Consider the following 19,758-nt stretch of genomic DNA (forward strand, 5'->3'; position numbering starts at 1 on the left):
GGTTGGGACTGTATCCATGAATTGTTTGGCGTGTCTATCCTCAAGCAACTAAATAGTATGGTGTTCTGCATATACCAGTCAAACCTGTTTCTCACTGCGCGAGCGCACGTGTGTGTGTGTCTTTAATACACATAATTACAAATTATACAAGGGTTTGAGATGATATGGGCCCTTTTCAACACATTGCCCCCTGGTCACTGCCTTTGGCCCGTTACACTCTCCGTTTACACCTAGATTAGAGTGTGGGCAGGTGACAGGGTAAATTATTGAACTAGAACTCAAACTGGTTTATTTGGCTCTCTACAAAAATTCAATATGACTTTTTTAAAAAAACTAACATGATATTTAAAATATTCATTAAAACAATTTTTCATTCTTATTATCTTTTTATTTCTCTCTTTTGTTACATCCGTGCTGCTCCACTTCTGTTGCCACTGGCATACATTTTGGTAATCTGAGAGCATTACTACTACTTTTATCACTCTCCTCTTCTGTGGTGTGTAGGCTGAAAGAGGGGTAAGGATTCACAAAACTAGCAAGACCCAAAGCAAGCTGCTTCTCTGCTCTTGTATGTGTACCAAGGTGACTTTTCACTGGGGTTGGTACTTTTGTGACTTCTCCATTGTCCTCTCTCCCTTGGTATTTCTCACAGTTTTAGTGGCATCAGATGCACCTCTATTCCAGTTGGTTGGTAACTAACTTTACAACTCACAGAATCTCAGCTGTTTCTCTCCTCAGGCCTCTTCAGCCTCCTGAGTCCTCCCACCTTCGTACAGGAGCTAATACTGCCTCTTCCTTGTGGTCCTCTTCCGGTCACAAGGATATTCTCTTCCTTGCTCTGGACCATCCTGTTTGGATTACTATAGTTTTGTAATGTAGTTGGAAATCAAGAAGTGTGGTGCCTCTGCTTTTGTCCTTTTTGTTAAACCTGTGCTTTGTGATTTAAAATAGCTGCAGGACTTTCTGTAAGCGGAGAAAGTCCAGAAAAGCCTAGAGACTGATTCACTGTAGGGCGCAGATGGGGCATTAGCCCCAAGCACTATATGTAAAGTATCAGTGAAGAATGAAAGTCATATTGATTCAGGATTGTTTCTTAATGCTTCATGGTTTTTCAATGTGCCAATTACTTTGCCGCCTTCCCCGTTTCTTAAAATTGTCTCCTCCTTTGGCTTCCAAGATCTTCTGTGATTTATTTTTCTGTCTCTTTTGCTGATTACCCCTCTTTATTCGACTCCTTCAATTTGCATATCTGTCTATGGTTTCACCCACTACATACATGCCAATGATTCTCAAATATATTGTTATCCGGTCAGATCCTTACCATGGCTCTAGCCCTATAGCTAGCTGTCTCTGAGTTTAAATTTGCATGGCCCTCATGCATCCCATGCTTAATAGAGCCAACACAGAACTAGTTCCCCTTTATGTCACTTTCCTCACGTCCTCCAAAAACAAAACATCAATGTCTCATGCCATCATCACCTTGGCAAAGGGATATAAACTTGAAAATATCTGTTCAAGTCCACACCACCCTCTTGGGAGTGGAACTCAGGGTGCCCTCCTATGGGGCTGGGTTGGCTCTGCTGCTGAGCGTAGGCTTCCACTGATCAGAGCTATGGACAGCTGGAGCCAGCATATAAAACACAGCTTCTGTGAAATGAATAGAAGGAGTAACGCCTCCCATGACCATAGGGGCCCAAGAAAATCAGCAGGATTTGTACCTTGTTAAATCCATCGTATGGAATGGCTGTGCCTTGAGTTGACCCTTCTATCCCACTGACGGATACTATTGCCGCTTTTCACTCTCACATTGATCATTGTTAGAGAAGACGTGCTCAAGCCCAGAAGGTCATAGAGAAAGATATTTCAAAATGTGACAGTGAGAATGGCCGGAGTTCAGACTTTTGCTCATCACTGAGAAGAGATAAAAATGGAGTTTATTCTTTTTATGTTTGTCATTCCTTTCCTGAATGATATGGAAATCTCTTTGTTGACTTCTGGTAGTTACTGTGACTATATACTCACGATGACTATTTTGAAAATGTGTAAAAAGATGGCTAAAATATATAGGATTTCATCTAGTATAAGGAATTTTTGTTTTCTGAAGGAAAAAACAAAAATCACTCCTAGTCTGAATATACACAGACATGCAATGCAGGAAAATAAGCATTTATGCCCTCAAGTAAAATTTTTTTAAAAAGAAAGAACATCAGCTAAAGTTAATTGACTGTACCTTGAACCCGGTACTGTGGTGGGTGCTTACAAGTATAAATTTATTTCATTAATTCCCAGAATTCTACAATAGATTATAAGTACTTTGTTGGTTAACAAGGAGAAGATACATATGTCATGGTATCTCTTCATCAATTTGGGAAATAAGTTGATTTCCTTATCTGCTATTTCCATTCATATATTCATGGGATCCTATTTAACTGCCCCTTGAAGTTCACACATCTCCCTTCCCCTTCTTCGTGTTCTCTTTAATGTACACAGCTATGTTGGTTGTATTTTTCTCTTGGATTAGTTTTTAAACTATTTTTATACTCCCAAGGGCGAAATAAATAAAATAAAATAGGCTCTGACCCTAAACCACAGCAGTAACAACAAAATTGCACCCAACACAACAATAACAAGCTGGAAAATCATTTGCCCGTTTTCATCCAAGTGGTTCATTCTTCAGAAGTTACCTATCCTGAAAAGAGGGCATGCATTTTAAAAAGCTGATCCAAGGGTAAAAATCCCTTCATTTCCCTCTGACACATAAAGCAAACATGATTTAATCAGTATCGAAAACAATGAAGCAAAAAAAGTCTGCCCACTGGAAAATCAATGAAGAAAGAAAAAAAAAAGTATATCGTATTTGTCTAAACCCAAAACAATGAGACAAAAATGGGCCACATTGCCTTTGTCTCCATTGGAAGTTATACCTGTGTGTGACTCACTGCACTTCCTGGCACTGTCCTCAAGTTGACCTGTAACTACGATTCCTACTTCCCACAGCCCCTGTGACTGCTCCGGTTTATCTGCTGTACCACTGTTTGTCTTACATAACATCCACACATCACCTCCCCTCACCCCCCAAGGTTTCTTCCCTAATGACATCTTCTCTCTATATTTCTTAGTTGTATTTTATCTTTTTTGAAGCCTCAAGGGGCTAGATGTATCACTACTTGTCTGTTACCAGCTGACACACATGGGGTTGCAATTTTCCTCATATGGTAGAGAATCGGGGTGTAGGCTGGCTGGGAAGTCTCAGGGCTCTGACTTCTAACACATAGACTAAAATTCCCCTGTGACCAGATTACGTTGGGTTTCACTGCAGCCTTGCTGCATTCAAACACTAAGGTACAGATTTGGTCCGCTTTTTCTTTCACGTGCATATTTCCAATGGATGGCAATGGGTCTTTTCTCTGAGAACCAGGTCAATGACTTCAAATGGAAGCAGAAAACTTTGCGTGACAACTTCTATGGTGTGATGGAGAGGACACTGGGGAGAGTCCTCACTGGTGTCTGAGGGGAGCAGGTCGTGGGCCCACCTGGGAGCCAGCCCACAGGTGGTGGCAGAGTTCCCAGAAAGAGCAAGAGCTTGGGTCCTGGGCTTGGGAGTGACAGAGTGTCATCGTAGCCTTCTGCTATTGGTCGGAGCAAGTCACACGCCCACCCATATTCAGCGGTGGCAAAATAGACTCTCCTCTTTCTTAGTCGCAAAGGACCTGCGTAAAGAAAGGGATGAAGAACTGCGGTCATTTTTGCAATCTACTGTGACCACTAGACAATATGAGTTCCTTAAACAGATTTGATTCTGTGAGAAATGTCAGTTTTTATAAATTAGTAGCATTTAGTGAATGTGTTGTAATAGGAATAGTACAAGGCTGGACATCGGGATATCTAGAGTCCAGTTACTGCTTTTCCGCTGTACCAGGCATATTGGTTTCCTGTCACTGCAGTTAATACATTACTGCAAAGGCAGTGGCTGAAACAACACGAATGTATTATCTTCCAGTTGTGGAGGTCAGCAATCCTACATTTGTTCCATTGGGCTACAATCACGGTGTCAGCAGACCTGTGTTTCTTCTGGCCGCTCCAGGAGAAAATCCATTTCCTTGCTTTGCCCAGCTCAAGAGGCTGCCTGCATCCCTAGCTTGTGGCTCCCTCCTCATCCTCAAAGCCGGCAAAGCAGTGTTTTCTCTCTTCTGAGGTAGTTTCTGTCCTACCATCACCTTCTTGCCTTCCTCCTGGGAGGAGCTTTGTGATTACAATGGATGCGCTTGGATAAGACAGGATCGTCTCTCTCTTGCAAAATCCTTTAGCACATCAGCAAATGTTCTTTTACCACGTAAGGTGTAACCTACTCACAATTTCCAGATATGAGACCTTTGTCATCGCTGGGGGCCAGAATTCCACCTACTGTACCGGGCGGGGTTCAATGAACTGTGGCCTGCAGGCCATCCTTGGCTGCCACCCCTTTATGGGAATCAAGTTTTATTGGAGCCCAGCAGTATTTGTTCTTTACTTACTGTCTATGGCTACTTTCCTGTTACTACTGCAGAGCTGAAGCCTTAATGATTTACTGCCTAGTCTTTCATAAATAATGGTTGCTGACCTAGCAGCCAGATGTGCTGTCGCCTTGGGCAAGTTATGTAATCTCTGCAAGCATCATAGAATCGGAGATTTTTAGATATGGAAAGAACCTTAAAAGTAATTTTGGGTAAACTCGACCGTATACATTTCTCTGCATAAATCCCCTTTTCAGAATAACTGGTCATTTAGCTTCTGCGCAGAAACATGGAAGTAGAAAGAGTTTATTGTCTCATGAAGCAGTTCGTATTTATTGGTAACAACTCTAATTCTGAAAAAAAAAAAAAAAAAATAGAAATATAGTCTTCATATTGAGCAAAAATTTCATTCCTGTGACCTTCTTGCCTAGTCTTGCTTCTGCCTTCTTGAGGCCACAGAGAATAAATGTAATCTGTCTTCTTCCCGAGAGCACTTTAAGAATTTGAATCTGCGATCGTACCTCCGAGTTATGACGCTCCTATAATGAAGAGTTAAGGAGAGTGACAGTAGGGCTTCTTCTCCATCTAAACACGTATGATATTGTTAATCTGGTGCATCTTCTGGGGTTCTTATTTCTTACAAATAGTTGGTCTTGGTAACTAACATGGGGGCATAGTCTGTGCTCCCTGTGGAGTGTCAACAAGGGAGAATATTGAGCAAGCCCTTCTCTAGGTGACAGACATTCACCTCCCTGGACTTGAATGCCACTGTTACCTGGATGCAAGGGAGTCACAGCTCATGTCCAGTTCTTATGCGTCCCTTTATTCGTGTCTGGGTAGCCATCAGCAGAGGGGGTGATTTGGGCACTGTTCTCCCTGCCCTCCTAGATGAGACAATGGCACTCACTTCCTCTTCCACAAGCCACGTGAGTATGGTTTTCAGCTCACACAAAGAGGATCTCCAAGCCCCATATTCCTCTCCTGTGATTCTGATTCCAGTTGCATGAAAATCCAGATGCCGTCAGTAGGCTGTGAGGAAAGGCCTACAAAGAACCTTGGTGAGACCGCACCTCCACTGCAGAAACGTAATCTTAACCAGTGGAAAAGCAAACTCTTCCGGGGACACTGGCCTCACGGGACCTGCACAAAAGGACTCAGCTGAGAACTGGCATCAGAGAGTCAGAGGCCGGCCCATAAAGGAAAGTGCTGCCTTCCTGGAGGAGAGATTATGCCAGTCAAAAAGGGCTCGAAACAGCCCAATTGTCATATATTCAGCAGTGGTATTGAACCCTTCTTGTGTGATCTTTGTGCTAGGGACCCATGGAAGAAAGCTCTTTGTCCGGTTTCTCCAGTTCACTTGAAGCTTCTTTCTCTTCCACTCGTTAGTAATCATGAACATTCCTTGTCTGAAATTCTCAGCAGTGTGAGGTGTCTTCCTCCTTCCTTCTTTATGTTGAACGGTGTCCCCATCAACTTTCTGTCAGCAAGTTAGAAAACCGGGAGGAACTCCAGGCCCTTCGTTCTCTTTTCAAATTTTCCACCTCATCCTATGGATTTTACTGACTAAAAAGTTCTTAAAGCTCCTCACCACTGTCACCACTGCACCTAATTTAGCAACGTCTTACCTCCGCTTATGTTTCGAGCTTTATCTGTCACTACGCCTTATTCTGAATTTGTAGCCCACATTTTTGGAATCGCTTATAATTTTGCACCCTCTCCTGCTGTGTCTTTTCTGTTTTCTCCGTCCCTAATTTGCCTGGCTTATTTCTATTCATCTTTTAATATTCAGCTCCAACATCTCCAAGATTCCTTCCCAGTAATCCATTCCATGCCCCCTCCCCTGCCACCAGCCGAGGTAGTTGCCCCTTTTCTGTGACACCAGAGAGTCTGCCGACATCTTGATTGTTGCTCTTTCCCTTCTTCATTTCTCACTGAGCTGCTTGAGGACGGAAGCAATGCTGCCTTATTCATTTGTATGTCGTTGGTGCTGATTCCAGCCCTGGAACATAACTGACCCTCACTGAATGTTTTTTACGCGATTCAATACATTCGAATCAGCCTGGTGACACCCATGAGTTGAGGCCCCAGAGAGAAAGGAGGTATCAGTAAAATGACCTCCACCCTGGAACATGGCCCCAGACCCCCTGTAGTAGCTCTCCCTCAGAGGCTGACGTGTGTGACAACGCAAGGCATATTAAAACACACTTCCATCAGTAACAGTGATGTTTCTGCAACAGTAATAAGTAGGGTGACTCTCTCGTTGTTTGTTCAACTTTAAGATGCTCTCTGGAAAGTGAAATAGGTGAGATTTGTGATTTAAGAGAGGTGGCAACTGATTCTTTCCCACTGTGTCCAGTAGACACGGAGGCCCACGCAGAACGGTGTAACGGCGGAGTGCTGACAGAGATTAGCGACGCTTTACTCCTGTTTTGTTTACCATAATGAACTGGTCAATAAACATCACAAATTGTTTATCTATATAAATCTTGACAGATTACTCTTTATGAAATCCATTTAGCCAGTGAGGTTTTCCCATAAGGATGAAAAATGAAGATTTTAAACAGATTGCTGGAGAAGCTCTGGCTGTACCAAGAGAGTCAGTGTAATAAAGGTTTCTTTATATTAATATTACAAAAACCATTTATCCTGACAAAATCAATATCACAATTCATCTTAGTTTGGTGTTTCTCTTTCTAAGCTTAAAATGTCTTTTCCTTTATTACGTATAATTTTGTTTTAATAAACGTGAAACATATTTCACTTAGGAGGTACTCCTGAGAAGTGATAACTTATAAAATGACATCAAACTTGTAGCTTATTTGCTAAAGAGTCTTGGAAATGTTTAAAATTATATTTGAGTGGCTGGGAAATTTACAGGAATCATTTTACTTAAGCCTTAATTAGAAAATTATCCTCACTGTCCTCTGGGCCAGAAACAAACTATAATATTCAGGAAAGTCTCCTGTGAACTTCATTCACATAAATTTCTCTCTTACTGAAGTCAAGCAATTATTAACAAGTCATATAAGTTAGATAGAACAATGGCTGGGATAAGAGACTGTAAAACCAGGAATAGTCGCATTTAATTACTCCAAACACTGCATGCTTTCCTAAGAAGTGATTTATTTATTCCATTTGCATTCAGAACTTAATACCCCACGGATATTGACAGAGCTGACTTAGAGTTAAGCATGTAGCTGGAAGGAAATAGAACAGCATCGAGGAAAGGAATTATACACTGGAAACTGTTACTCTAAATGTACTGTATGTGAAATAAGTGTGATTGTCTCATGAGTGAATGGTAATAAAAACTGAAATACACAAGAGACACTTATTCATGAGTGGTGGGCTGATAAATACGTGTATTGGGAGAAGCTTGCCTCTGACTGGATATTCTTTCCGATCTGACATAAAAAGCCTGCGCACAATATACTCTAAGTAATAGCATATAATGAACTTAAGAGCAAATTAGATATTTTGTTTCTTCTATCGTTCCATTTTAATTTCAATGCATAATTTTCTTCAGCTCTAATTCTTAAGTAACCTAACAAAACATCTATTTTAAAATGGAGTTCTGATGTAATGTCTGTACATAAAGGACTTACTGTAGTTTGTCTGTAGGAGAAAAATGTCCTTTTATCGTGACATAAAAAGGGCAAACTACGGTTTTCAAGAGACACTGTACTTTATTCATTCCCTAGGTGATATTAGTCCATAAAACAAATTTGCAGCTTATTTAGCAGCCTTAGCTTTTATCAGCCTTTTTAAGGGCGTTGAATGATCACCCAAGAGATCACACCATAAAAATTGCAGTGGGATCAAGTAACTCTTCCGTCCAGCATCTTTATTAGAAAATATAAGTGCATCCATAATGTTGTTATTAAATGTCTGCTAGGGAAAGTCCCTGTTAAAGGTGAATGGGTGTCTCTCACGTGCCGGTTTTGCTCCTCAAATAATTCAGGGCACCGAAATGGCTTATCCTAATCAGTGACTTTGGCCTAGCCTGCGAGTTTGAAAACTTCGCTCTGAAGGAACAAGTTTTGGTTCCTTCATAGACAGTGATTTTTATATGCAACTCAGGGTCAAAGAAATTTTAAGTTGAAATTCTCTCATTACATGTAAATCACTAGCATCTTTTCATAGGTCTGAATAATGCTCTATTCTCCAGCCATTCTTGTTAAGTGAGTTTATTGCATAAAACTGGAAATGAAATGTGATATACATTAAGCCATTGTCAGTATTGGAACAGGTCTTTCTCAAACTGTTTTCTTAGTGAAATTTCGTCTTTGTGAAACCAGATGTAGGATTTCAAGATTCTTAGGGGAAGCAATGATTGTTACATCTAGTTTTCTGTCCACAACTTGATACATACTTGAAAAGATGATTTTATGGTTACCTACTCTTAATTTTTAGCTGTTAGGATAACTGCTTTTGTGATAAAGCAAAATTTATAATATTCTTAATTGAACAACCAGTATTCAAAATAATCCATACAACGTGTTCTGGCTTGTGTATAATGCTTTTTCGCCATTCATTAGTTTACAAAGAGAAAGAAGGCCTTCTTCAGAAGGTTCTGTTGTGAGCGGCGTTTTGGTAAAGATGTTTTTTCTGTTTCGTTTTGCTTCATGTTTGTCTGACTCAAGCATCCTTTTCAGTATATTGGCTACAACGGACCATCTTACTCTACAGGGTTGTCAATAGAAGAGACTTAGACTGTGAATTATTAATCAAAGTGTGAGTCGCTTTGATGGTTTATTTGTCTCGTTTTCAGATGTCAGCCTTGCAATTGTCATCTCTCAGGAGCCTTGAATGAGACCTGTCACTTGGTCACGGGCCAGTGTTTCTGTAAACGATTTGTCACCGGCTCCAAGTGCGATGCCTGCATTCCCAGGGCTAGCCACCTGGATGCCACCAATCCGCTGGGCTGCAGCAAAAGTAAGTGAACTCCGGCCCAGTGCTGGTGTGCTAAAAAACATCACACAGAGTCAAGAGCCCATTGAGAGCTCATTGGAAAGGCTTAGGTGCCGTGTGAGGAATGTAGGTGAGAAATGAAAAACAAAGAAAAAAATTACACTGATGAAAGTTGTGTTCTTTTCACTTACTTAGATCATGGAAAATGGTGATATGATTATATTAGTCGTGGGGCATTTGCAATGATGTGTTGGATTGGTAGGACGGTAACCAGAATCCTGGTGTTCCCGACTGATGGTTTCCTAGCACCCGTGATTTTCCGTGGGACAATCAAGATGTTACCGGTTAAGCCAAAATAATTGGCTACGCCACCACACAACATTTCCAGGCAATTTTCTATAACAAATGGAAGATTTATACTTATTTATGATGAGGTTTATGTCCTTCCAGCCCACAAAATGTTAATGGCACTACACTACCATTATTTGTTTATTGATATTATAGCAATTATCATTATCATTATTTATGACATCCTATTGCTAACTCTTATATTTGATACTCCTGTCTTTCTGTTTTCACTTGCATTTGTTGTTGAAACAACTCTCACACTTGTAGTTTTAACTCCCGGAAGCGAAAGATTTCATCCGAGTGTCTTTTGACTTCTCAACACCATTTTCCAGTTCATTGAATAGACTTCACAAGGGCCCATGCAGTCCTACAAATCATAACGTATTGATGATTTCTTTATATTTACTTCAAGATCCTCTATCCTTACCTTTTCCAGAATTCCTATAGGCCTGCTGAATGCATGTGGTAAAGAGCCCTCTGCAACATGTGGCACAGTGTGTGTGCCCCTTGGGGTGCCCTGAGACTCTCGTGAGTCTCCATGCTAGGGAACGCCGTGAGTCAGGACACATGGTCCTAAACAAACATGCCTGGGACCTTGCATTTAAGGAAGAGAGAAGAGTAATGAAAGGCAGGGTGTCGCTAATGGTTAACAAGACATATTTAGATTTGGTACCTGTGTAGTTTCTCGTCAGTATCCTGAGCTTCACTGGTACGTCTGGATTTTAGTATAAGTAAAACTGCAGGTATGTATGCTACCCTTGAGAAAGGACCTTCATTCATCATTGCCTGTATGTAAATACAGTCTAAACACAACTCTGGCTTTCATTGCACACTTAATTAATATCTATCATTCATTGATTAGCTATAGAATTGATTGATGTGTGTGCAACCGAAATTCTAGTACATTCCTTTGGATGTCAGTTGTAGCTCACCATTTAAATCGAATTGTGACAGCCTTACAGATAACATACCGTATCTTAGCAATTTCTGATCGGTTCTGTCACGGAGTTTGTGTGAAAATGTTGGCATCAGCTCCACTTTTTGCTACCTATTCTTGCGCCTGAGACACAGTCTAGGAATTATACCTCGGGCAAAACCGGATAGTCTGGTCGCTGGAAACCTGGCCTACTTTTCTTAATAGTGGCAGACGTTGACTTCTAAGTTATGTCTTTCCTTCTCTGTGCTACGCATTCTTGGTGTTTCCAAATGCATCCAATATTTAATTATTAAAAAAACAAAAACCAAAACCAAAACCCAACTTTCATATTTGTAATTCTTCTTCTTCCCTGGACATAACTCGTTTTGATTTTCTATCTCTTTAACGCCGTGATCCTTAGTATTGAACACGTTCCTTCAAGCATCTGTGGTGGCGGTTGCTGCTGCTGTTTCAGGTTTGTGTTGAACAGAATTTACAAAACTGCAAAGGGAGAAGCTCAGTATCAGCAGAGGTAATTCATTGAAAATAAATAAAAACTATTTGACAGGATTCCTGCCTTCCGCGGACCTCAGAACGTAGTCAGCAACAGTGATGGACACGCTGACAATGAAAGGAAGTACTGGGAAGTGCTAACTGTGGGGCAAGTGTGAAGGGAGTCTGCTTTCTCTCCTGGTCCGTCTTGATTTTCACATGCTCCTTGCTTTTTATCCTAGCAACAGCCGGAACCACCGGCTTCACCAAGATACGATGTTATTGAAAGGAATGGAGTGCTATCTATTGTTGAAACTGTGAACTACCTCGGCCTAGTATTTTTCTCTCTGTCCAGCAGATGTCAAGAATGTGTTTGCCTTGGAAATTAGAAAGTTTTATGGTGTTCTTCTGCACAGTTTGGGGACTGTGGGCTTAGAACGATTATCTTTTCCATTTCCTTAGAGACCATCGACAATAGTTGAACAATAGCATCTGTGATTTCTCTCTCTCTTTCTCTTTTTTTTTTCTTTTGGTGGGGAGTTGGGGTAGGAATCCTAAGATATAATTTTCCGAGGGCAGGAGACTTGATTTGATTTCAAATAAAGTAGTTAGGCCCTCTCTGATATCATGCTCACTCGTTGTGGGATACACTCCTTTCCTATCAATATCTGTTTCATGCTTGCAAAATGAAAGTCATTCTCCTTAGCAGAAACAGAAGGAAAACAAATATTTAATAGTTCTGCTTTCTGTATACTTTCCTAATCAATGATATTGCAGTTTGCCCTAAACTTCTGGCTATGAACTTAATATATACCATGTTTTCCCGAAAATAAGACCTAGCCGCCAATCAGCTGTAATGCATCTTTTGGAGCAAAAATTAATATAAGACCCGGTATTTATTATATTATATTATATTATATTATATTATATTATATTATATTATATTATATTATATTATATTATATTATATTATATTATATTATATATTATACCCAGTCTTATAGTAAAATAAGACCAGGTCTTATTTTAATTTTTGCTCCAAAAGACACATTAGAGCTGATTGTCTGGCTAGGTCTTATTTTCAGGGAAACATGGTGTGTGTGTGTGTGTGTGTGTGTGTGTGTGTGTATTTAGTCTCTAAGGAAACTTTTTAATGATACATATGTTTTTGCACATATATCTTTTTTAACTCTTCATATAGCTCATTTTGTATAAGTTTTCTTGATACTCTACTCACTGTTACTTTTATCCTTGCTTATGTATCCATCTTTTTGTCCTAAATATTTACTTTATCCCTACTTATCAGAGATGTTCTTATATCTCTCCTTTTTTAAGTATACATATTTTTTTAATATTTAAGTATAAATATACTTAACTTTTAAGTATAAATATACTTTTATGTTAAAATATACATAACACAATTTGCCATCTTAACCATTTTTAAATGCACAGGTCAGTGATATTAAATATATTCCCAATGTTGTGCAGTCGTCGCTGTTATGGTTTAATACACACGAGAGTATCGTGGAGATGACTCTTTTCTTCCTGTGAAACTGAAGCTCTGTACCCATCAAACATTAATGTCCCCATTCCTCCCAGCCCCTGGCAACCACAGTTTTATTTTCTGCCCCTTTCTCTGCCTTTCTTCTCCTTTGGGGGATCCCGTTACACATATGTTGGTGCATGGCACACCTGACATTTTCTCACAGGCCTCTGAGGCTCTGCTCATTTTTGCTCCATCTTTTTTTTGTTTTTTTTTCCTCTTTCCTGTGGATCAGAGAAATCATATTGCATTAGCTTCAAGTTTACTGTTTGTTTGCTACACTCAACATTGGGGACCATTCAAAATCTATTTCTGTTGATTGTCTTTTTTATGAGTCTTTGAGTGTGTTGTCATGTTATGTTGAAGACACTAAAGTTGTTAGATTTTTGTGTGTGTGTGATTTGCATAGACTTAAATGGTGCAAACTTTATTGTAGTGTACAGCTGCTGATGTCTCTAATCCTTTATTTTATTTTATTTTATTTTATTTTATTTTATTTTATTTTACTTTACTTTACTTTACTTTACTTTTTACTTTACTTTATTTTATTTTATTTGTAATGTGTAGCCTGGGTTCCTAGGCGTCATCCTTGTGTAGGAATCAGCCAATGATTTGGGCAATGCTCATGCTTTAACACTTTCAGACCAGGCAGCTTCTGCCATTCAGTATGTGCACGGTTGGCAGAATGTATTCAGAGTTATAACTAGTTCTCGACTCTTGGTTGGCCTTCGTTCTCACGGACTTGGTTTTCCCCACTGTGCATAGTTTCCCAGTCAGCCAGGAACGATGGGGGCCTGATCTCAGGTCTCCTACGGCTTGCTCATACCCAGGAGCTCCTGGTTTATTCTCTGCTTAGTTCACTACTTAACCCAGCTGGAAGCACATCCTCAAGCTAGCAAATCTGTGTGTTTCCCTCATTGTTCTCAAATGAGTCTGCCACTTTTCGATGGCAAAGCTCTGAATTCTTGTCCCCAACCCCAAATCAAGTCATTTAGTGCCCTAGGGTACCAAACCTGCTGACATTTATAGCCAGCCCTACTCAGGGAAAACTAACATACTAGCCTATGGAACGGGAAATATGGGAACAACCCCACACAGAAAGGCCACAGATTCTTGTGGTTTCTAGTCAAAGCTCTACTGCTTTGTGAAAAATAAATGTTCTGTATTGTCTGCCCATGTTTGATGTAGAGCTTCCAGAAATAGTTATTTTGACGATTTGTCCATTTTCCTATCGCTAAACTCTTCATGCTGGCTTCATTAGAAGCACCCTAATCTCTTCTTTTTCTTTGAAAATATTTCATGATTATCTAGACATTGTTTTATTTTTTAATCTCATCTGTGGAAGACACTTTTCAGTTGTCTTCAGTAACCATCACCCACTTGTTTTCTGTTAATATAGCTCAGAGCTGGGTTTGTGGCCACATCTGTCCTGTAGTTAGTGAGGTATCGCCATGTCACTCAACTTCTGGCTGAAATAGTGTGGGCAGAAGTTACAGGCGGCAGTCCTGGGTTGTACCCTCAGCGACACGGAGCATTCCCTCCACCTCTCCCTTTCCTGCTGAATTGGATGTGGATTCGGTGGCCATCCACCTGGGACCATGTAGACAAACAGAACCTTCTAGGGATGGCAAAGCAAAGAGATAGAGGGAGTCTAGACCCTTGTCTTCACAGACACAAACCACCCAGCCTTTCGTGAGAGAGAGGTACACACCTCCACGCACATACATACACACACAGTGTTTCATCAAATGTTCCTAGTTGTTCACTGTTTCCAACCAATCCCATGATCGTCTGTTGAGCAGAATCAGGTCCAGATACGTCGTTCTTCTCATCATTGTTTTCTCTTGCATATATTGTTAAGAATATGGTTCACAAATTCACAGTGTCCCTCTTTTAGCAGAATGAGACTCCTACAAAGAACGTAGATGTTTAGAGTCCCATCAGCCATCGTTGCCATATGTTACCTCATCATCTCATTTTGGATTTGAATAAGGAAAGCATCATGCATTTGCCCCATGTGTTCAGGCAACCGACAGTGTAATTCCACAACGTTATTTCTGCTCCTTGGTCCTTTCATGCTAGACCATGTGCTCTCCAGTGTCTTTCTGGAATTAGACGTATGAGTTCGAGGTGTGTGTGTGTGTGTGTGTGTGTGTGTGTGTGTGTGTGTGAGAGAGAGAGAGAGAGAGAGAGAGAGAGAGAGAGATTACTTTCCCATTCAGATATTAAAACAGAGTATAATATTCCCATTAGAAAATATTATTTGTGTGTACCTATTGTCAAAGAAACCCTCTATGATTGGTTCTTGGATGTAAGAATCAAGATGGTCTTTCTATATATTTTGAGGGTAGAGAGAAAGAAGGTTGTATTTACTGAACACTATATATATATATATATATATATATATATATATATATATTATACACACACACACATATGTATACATGTACACATACACACACTCATTTTGTACTCAGAATAACCCTGAGAGGTAGACATTATCATCCTCTACTATAAATGAGGAAAAGTGCAGAGGGTCCAATCAAAATTTGGCTACAGTCACATGACTACCAAAGTACCCAAGCCAAAATTAAAACTCATGGCTCCTAAACAGATGGATGTAGTCACAATATTATGCTTTGCTTCCTTAAATGAGCGTCTGACATAGGCAACGCACATTCTTGGCAATTTTGATTAATATGTGATCCTTTTCTCAGAAATCGCAGCACGTAAAGGGTGGGTTCAAATTATCTTGTGCCCAGCATTTCATATTTATTCTCAGAGTGGGATTGAATCACCTAAACCTTCAGGTCTCTGAAAATTCTCATGTAAATGTCAAACGGCACTAGTCATTTATACTGTTTAGTTGGATGCGATTGTGGTTAGAGGTGGTCATAACACATAATCGACTTTAAATGTTTGACAGAGCCAGTGTGTGTTTGCATGTGTGAGTGTTTGTTGCCAAGGAAATTTTCATGTAATACGAATCATTTTCGATACCCTTTGACATGGGACTGACACATCTCTCTCTCTCTCAGTCATCCTAAAAGTATTTCACTGTCTTAGAAAATAGTCTGAAGGTCGCTTTTGATTGCTTTAACCCTGAAATCTGTTGTGTTCCAGATAACATGCAGAGTTTTAAATGTGGTCACTAGTGTTCACTAAAAAAATATTAAATTGCCATGGATTGCAAGGCTGTTTCAGAGTGCTGTAAATGAGACAGTTTATGATCTTTGTGGTTCCGGCAAGAACAATAGGATTTAAGAGCCCTAAATGAAAATTCACTGAAAGACAAAATGCACTGTTAGTGTTCATTCAAAGTGACCATGTCAAATATGGCCAATCCATGAATTCAAAAATATAAAGTGCTGTTTTCATGTGTCATCTTGAGATTGTAACAACTCTTGTCCTGGATCTAAAATAAACATATGAGCAGTTAGAATTTTAACATAACAATGCAATTCCAAAGGACAAAAAGAAAGGGTAAATTAAAGGGGAAGAGCGAGAGTGTATCTAGTTTGAATCTTTTTCTTTAAAAATATGATATCAATATTATGTGCCACAGGATTAAAGACAGGTCTTCAGGAAGCCTCTGCATGATATATGGAATTTTATATATTTCAAAGTCAGTGCTCTTGAAATGCTTTCTTAAATTGTTATTATTAGATAATATCATGTCTTTAAAATGGAGTGTCTCACTCATGGCTGTTGATGGATTAGTAACAGTGCTTAGTTGAAAGTCTTACCGGGTATGCAGGATAACTTTGCTAAGCCCCACCATCCCCACCATCCCCACCTTCTCCACCTTCCCCACCTTCTTCACACCTTCCTACCTCAATCTAACCCCCAGGACTGTGTGGTCTGCATCAGCCTGCTCCCTTGTCTTCTGACTCAGTTTTCTACAGCTACTAGCAGGAACCTGCCTGTCCTCTGGAGGGCTAGTGGAAAGGCAAGTCAGTATATTTAACAGCCAGCTTCTCATCTCGGTGTAGGAGTGGCCCTAAGCTGGCTGGATTGTGCTGTGCGTGGTCATGCTCCTGTCAAGTGATGCTTTTCATACAGCCCTTTCTGTCCCAGAGTGCTGAGTCCTTTCCAGCTAGGCATAGTGCATAGAAAACAGTTACCATAGCAGGCCTGACTGCGTAGCTTTGAAGGACCTGCTTGCAAAGTTGGCCTTTGACTGGCATCTGGGAACTTGGATTTTGGGAGGGTTCCCACCATCCCTCAAGCTTATAGGAGTGGCTCACTGTCCCGTACATTTTGTCCAATCAAATGGTTTCTGCTTACCCCTTGCTTTCCTTCTGGCAGTCTGGAATTTGGGGGACTGTTCATGCAGACAGAAGCTGTCTATAAGAATAGCCTCAGACAAACCCTGGACACTGACCTTCTAATGGACTTCCCTGGTTGGCACCATTTCACACATGTTCACCTGGCGTGTTGCTGGGGGACTTGAGCACATCCTGTGTGACTGACAGCTTGTGGCTGGTTCCCCTGGATGTCACCCCTGTGCCTTTTCCCTTTGTTGATTGTATTTTGTATCCTTCTGCTATAATAAATCTCAGCCAGGAGTAGGGCTTTGTGCTGAGTCGGTCCTGAAGACAGACCCCGGGGGCAGGGGGTGCGGTTCTGAGGACCCTTGAGGCAAATACTGTGTTACCCCGAAAATAAGACCTACCCGGACAATCAGCTCTAATGCATCTTTTGGAACAAAAATTAATATAAGACCCAGTCTTATAGTAAGATAAGACTGGGTCTTTATAATATCATATATCATTTCATATCATATCATAGCATAGCATGTCATATCATATCGGGTATAATATAATATAATATACCGGGTGTGATATGATATAATGTAATATAATATAATACTGGGTCTTATATTAATTTTTGCTCCAAAAGAAGCATTAGATCTGATGGTCCGGCCAGGTCTTATTTTGGGGAAATGGTAGTAGAAGAGCTCGGCTGTCAACTTGCCCTAGTGCTTCTTACCCTCTGCTCACCTTTTTAAAAATCACTTCTTTGTTAAACTCTTCAACATAGGCCTTAATTTGACTACGCTCTCTCTTTTCTCCTGAAACCCTGGCAGTTACCTAGTGACTGCAGATATTTCGTATAAAAATATCGATAATTATTTGATTGACCCATTTCTGTACAGGACTTTGTAAAATTTCTTAGACAAAAATATTAATGGTTTAAAAATAAGGTAACACAACACCTGTACCTTTGACATCTTATTTACTGAGAGAGTCTGATTCGGCTGTGCTTCTCTAAATGGATGGAGGATTATGCATTCTGCTAAACCGGAAGGGATAAATAAACGGGTGGTTAATTGTCCTTAAAAAGAATAGTTAGGCGTTGTTTTTTCCTTTATGTTTATGTATTCTGGGGGTGGGGAATGAAGGCTTACACTCAATAATAGGGAAACTGAGGAAAATATAGGGTGATAAGAGACCATGTTTTCGTGGTACATGTTTATATTATACAAAATATTACTAAAGTGGTGCGTCGGATGCTTTTATGCACCTGATAGCACAGTCATGTTGCTTCAACAATCATAGCATCTCTAGCAGGTGCTGGTGTATCCATACAGTACATTGAAATTGTTCCTTGCTAATATTTAGCCTATTTATCATCTGCAACATCCATAGCTGTTTGTATCACCAACTATTATCCTTTCTTTTACTCTGTGCCCTGTGAAGCTGAGGCATTGTGCTTAATGCAATGGAAAACTTCCTTTTAAAAAATCCCAAAATCATGCTGCTTAAATTTCAAGTCCTCGTGGACCTTATTTGTGTCAACTCTTCCATTAGTTAAGTAGAAAATGTGTTATGCATCCTTGGGTGGTTTCTCAACAACAGAAAAAAAAAAAAAAGGAGAAAGAAGTGCTTAATATAAACTTCTGTGGGTTTTTCTCCCCCCCGACTATATTTCTATCAGCTCCATTGACCTACAAATTTGTTTTATGTTTACAGATAAAAAGCTTTGTTTTAGAAATTTGTGATATGTAACCTTTGTTTATTAATGTCTTGGTAAACCACATGTCTTCTTGATAAAGTAATTCTGAATCAGGCCTCTTTGCTGGATATCTTACTTCAGTTTCCTTGTGTGCTTATTGATTGCCTATGCTAATAAATAAATGCTCTCTCCATTGTAATTTAGCTCCATCCCAGCAACCTCCACCCAGAGGACAAGTTCAAAGTTCTTCTGCTATCAATCTCTCCTGGAGTCCACCTGAGTCTCCCAATGCCCACTGGCTTACTTACAGTTTATTCAGGGACGGTTTTGAAATCTACGCAACTGAAGATCAATACCCATACAGTGAGTGTAAAGGTTTGGTGATGGAAAGATAGAATATTCTGAGAATGGTTACATTAGTTCAGTTCTTTGTCATTCAGGATAAATGTTGTGGTTTCCTCTGCAGCACAGAGTGCTTCAAGCAGAGAGAGAATTACAAATCTCACTAGGAATCAACCAAACGCAATAAAAATGATTGAGCTTTTATTTGATAAGCCCTTAATGCTTATCAGAGTCCCAAAGATGAAAAGAAAAAAGACTCTATCCAGCACTGATGAGGACCTGGAACTTACATGAACTGCTAGCATATCTGTGTGGGTTCACTGGTACGACTTTTCATGCAGGATAAATTGTTAAAATGTATGCAAGACCTCATCCTTTTGGATACTGTTTGACTCAGCAAGTTTACTTTAGGAAATTTATCTTAATTGGATAGTTATAAATGGACCCCAAATCACAATAATTTCAAACCAACACTATTTGTAATAGCAAAATATTGAAAATCTTCAGACATTCAAAAATCTTTCAATAAATTATGGTACATGACATAGTAGAATCCTGGTACATTGTTAAGTAAATTGTAGAATATGATTGCCTTAAAATGGTATCTTAGTTTACATATTAATGAATAAAAAATGTTCATGATGTATTATTTAAGGTAATCTATGAATTATATTTTAACTCAAAAATATATAAAATTACTGGAAGACTTAAAACACAGTGATCAGTGGTTTTCTCTGGGTATAAGGATTACAGAA

General features: G+C 39.8%; 1 protein-coding gene across 1 annotated transcript in view; it reads left to right on the plus strand.

Moving 5' to 3' along the window:
• USH2A (usherin) overlaps positions 1-19,758 on the plus strand; it is a 582,349-nt gene that overhangs the window by 126,389 nt on the left and 436,202 nt on the right. The window contains exons 14-15 of the mRNA XM_074316330.1: positions 9,265-9,428; positions 18,866-19,024. Coding sequence (XP_074172431.1) covers positions 9,265-9,428; positions 18,866-19,024 — 323 coding nt within the window. The remainder of the gene's footprint in view (positions 1-9,264; positions 9,429-18,865; positions 19,025-19,758) is intronic.

Source organism: Rhinolophus sinicus, linkage group LG12, assembly GCF_036562045.2.
Source record: "Rhinolophus sinicus isolate RSC01 linkage group LG12, ASM3656204v1, whole genome shotgun sequence".
NCBI classification, from domain to species: domain Eukaryota; kingdom Metazoa; phylum Chordata; class Mammalia; order Chiroptera; family Rhinolophidae; genus Rhinolophus; species Rhinolophus sinicus.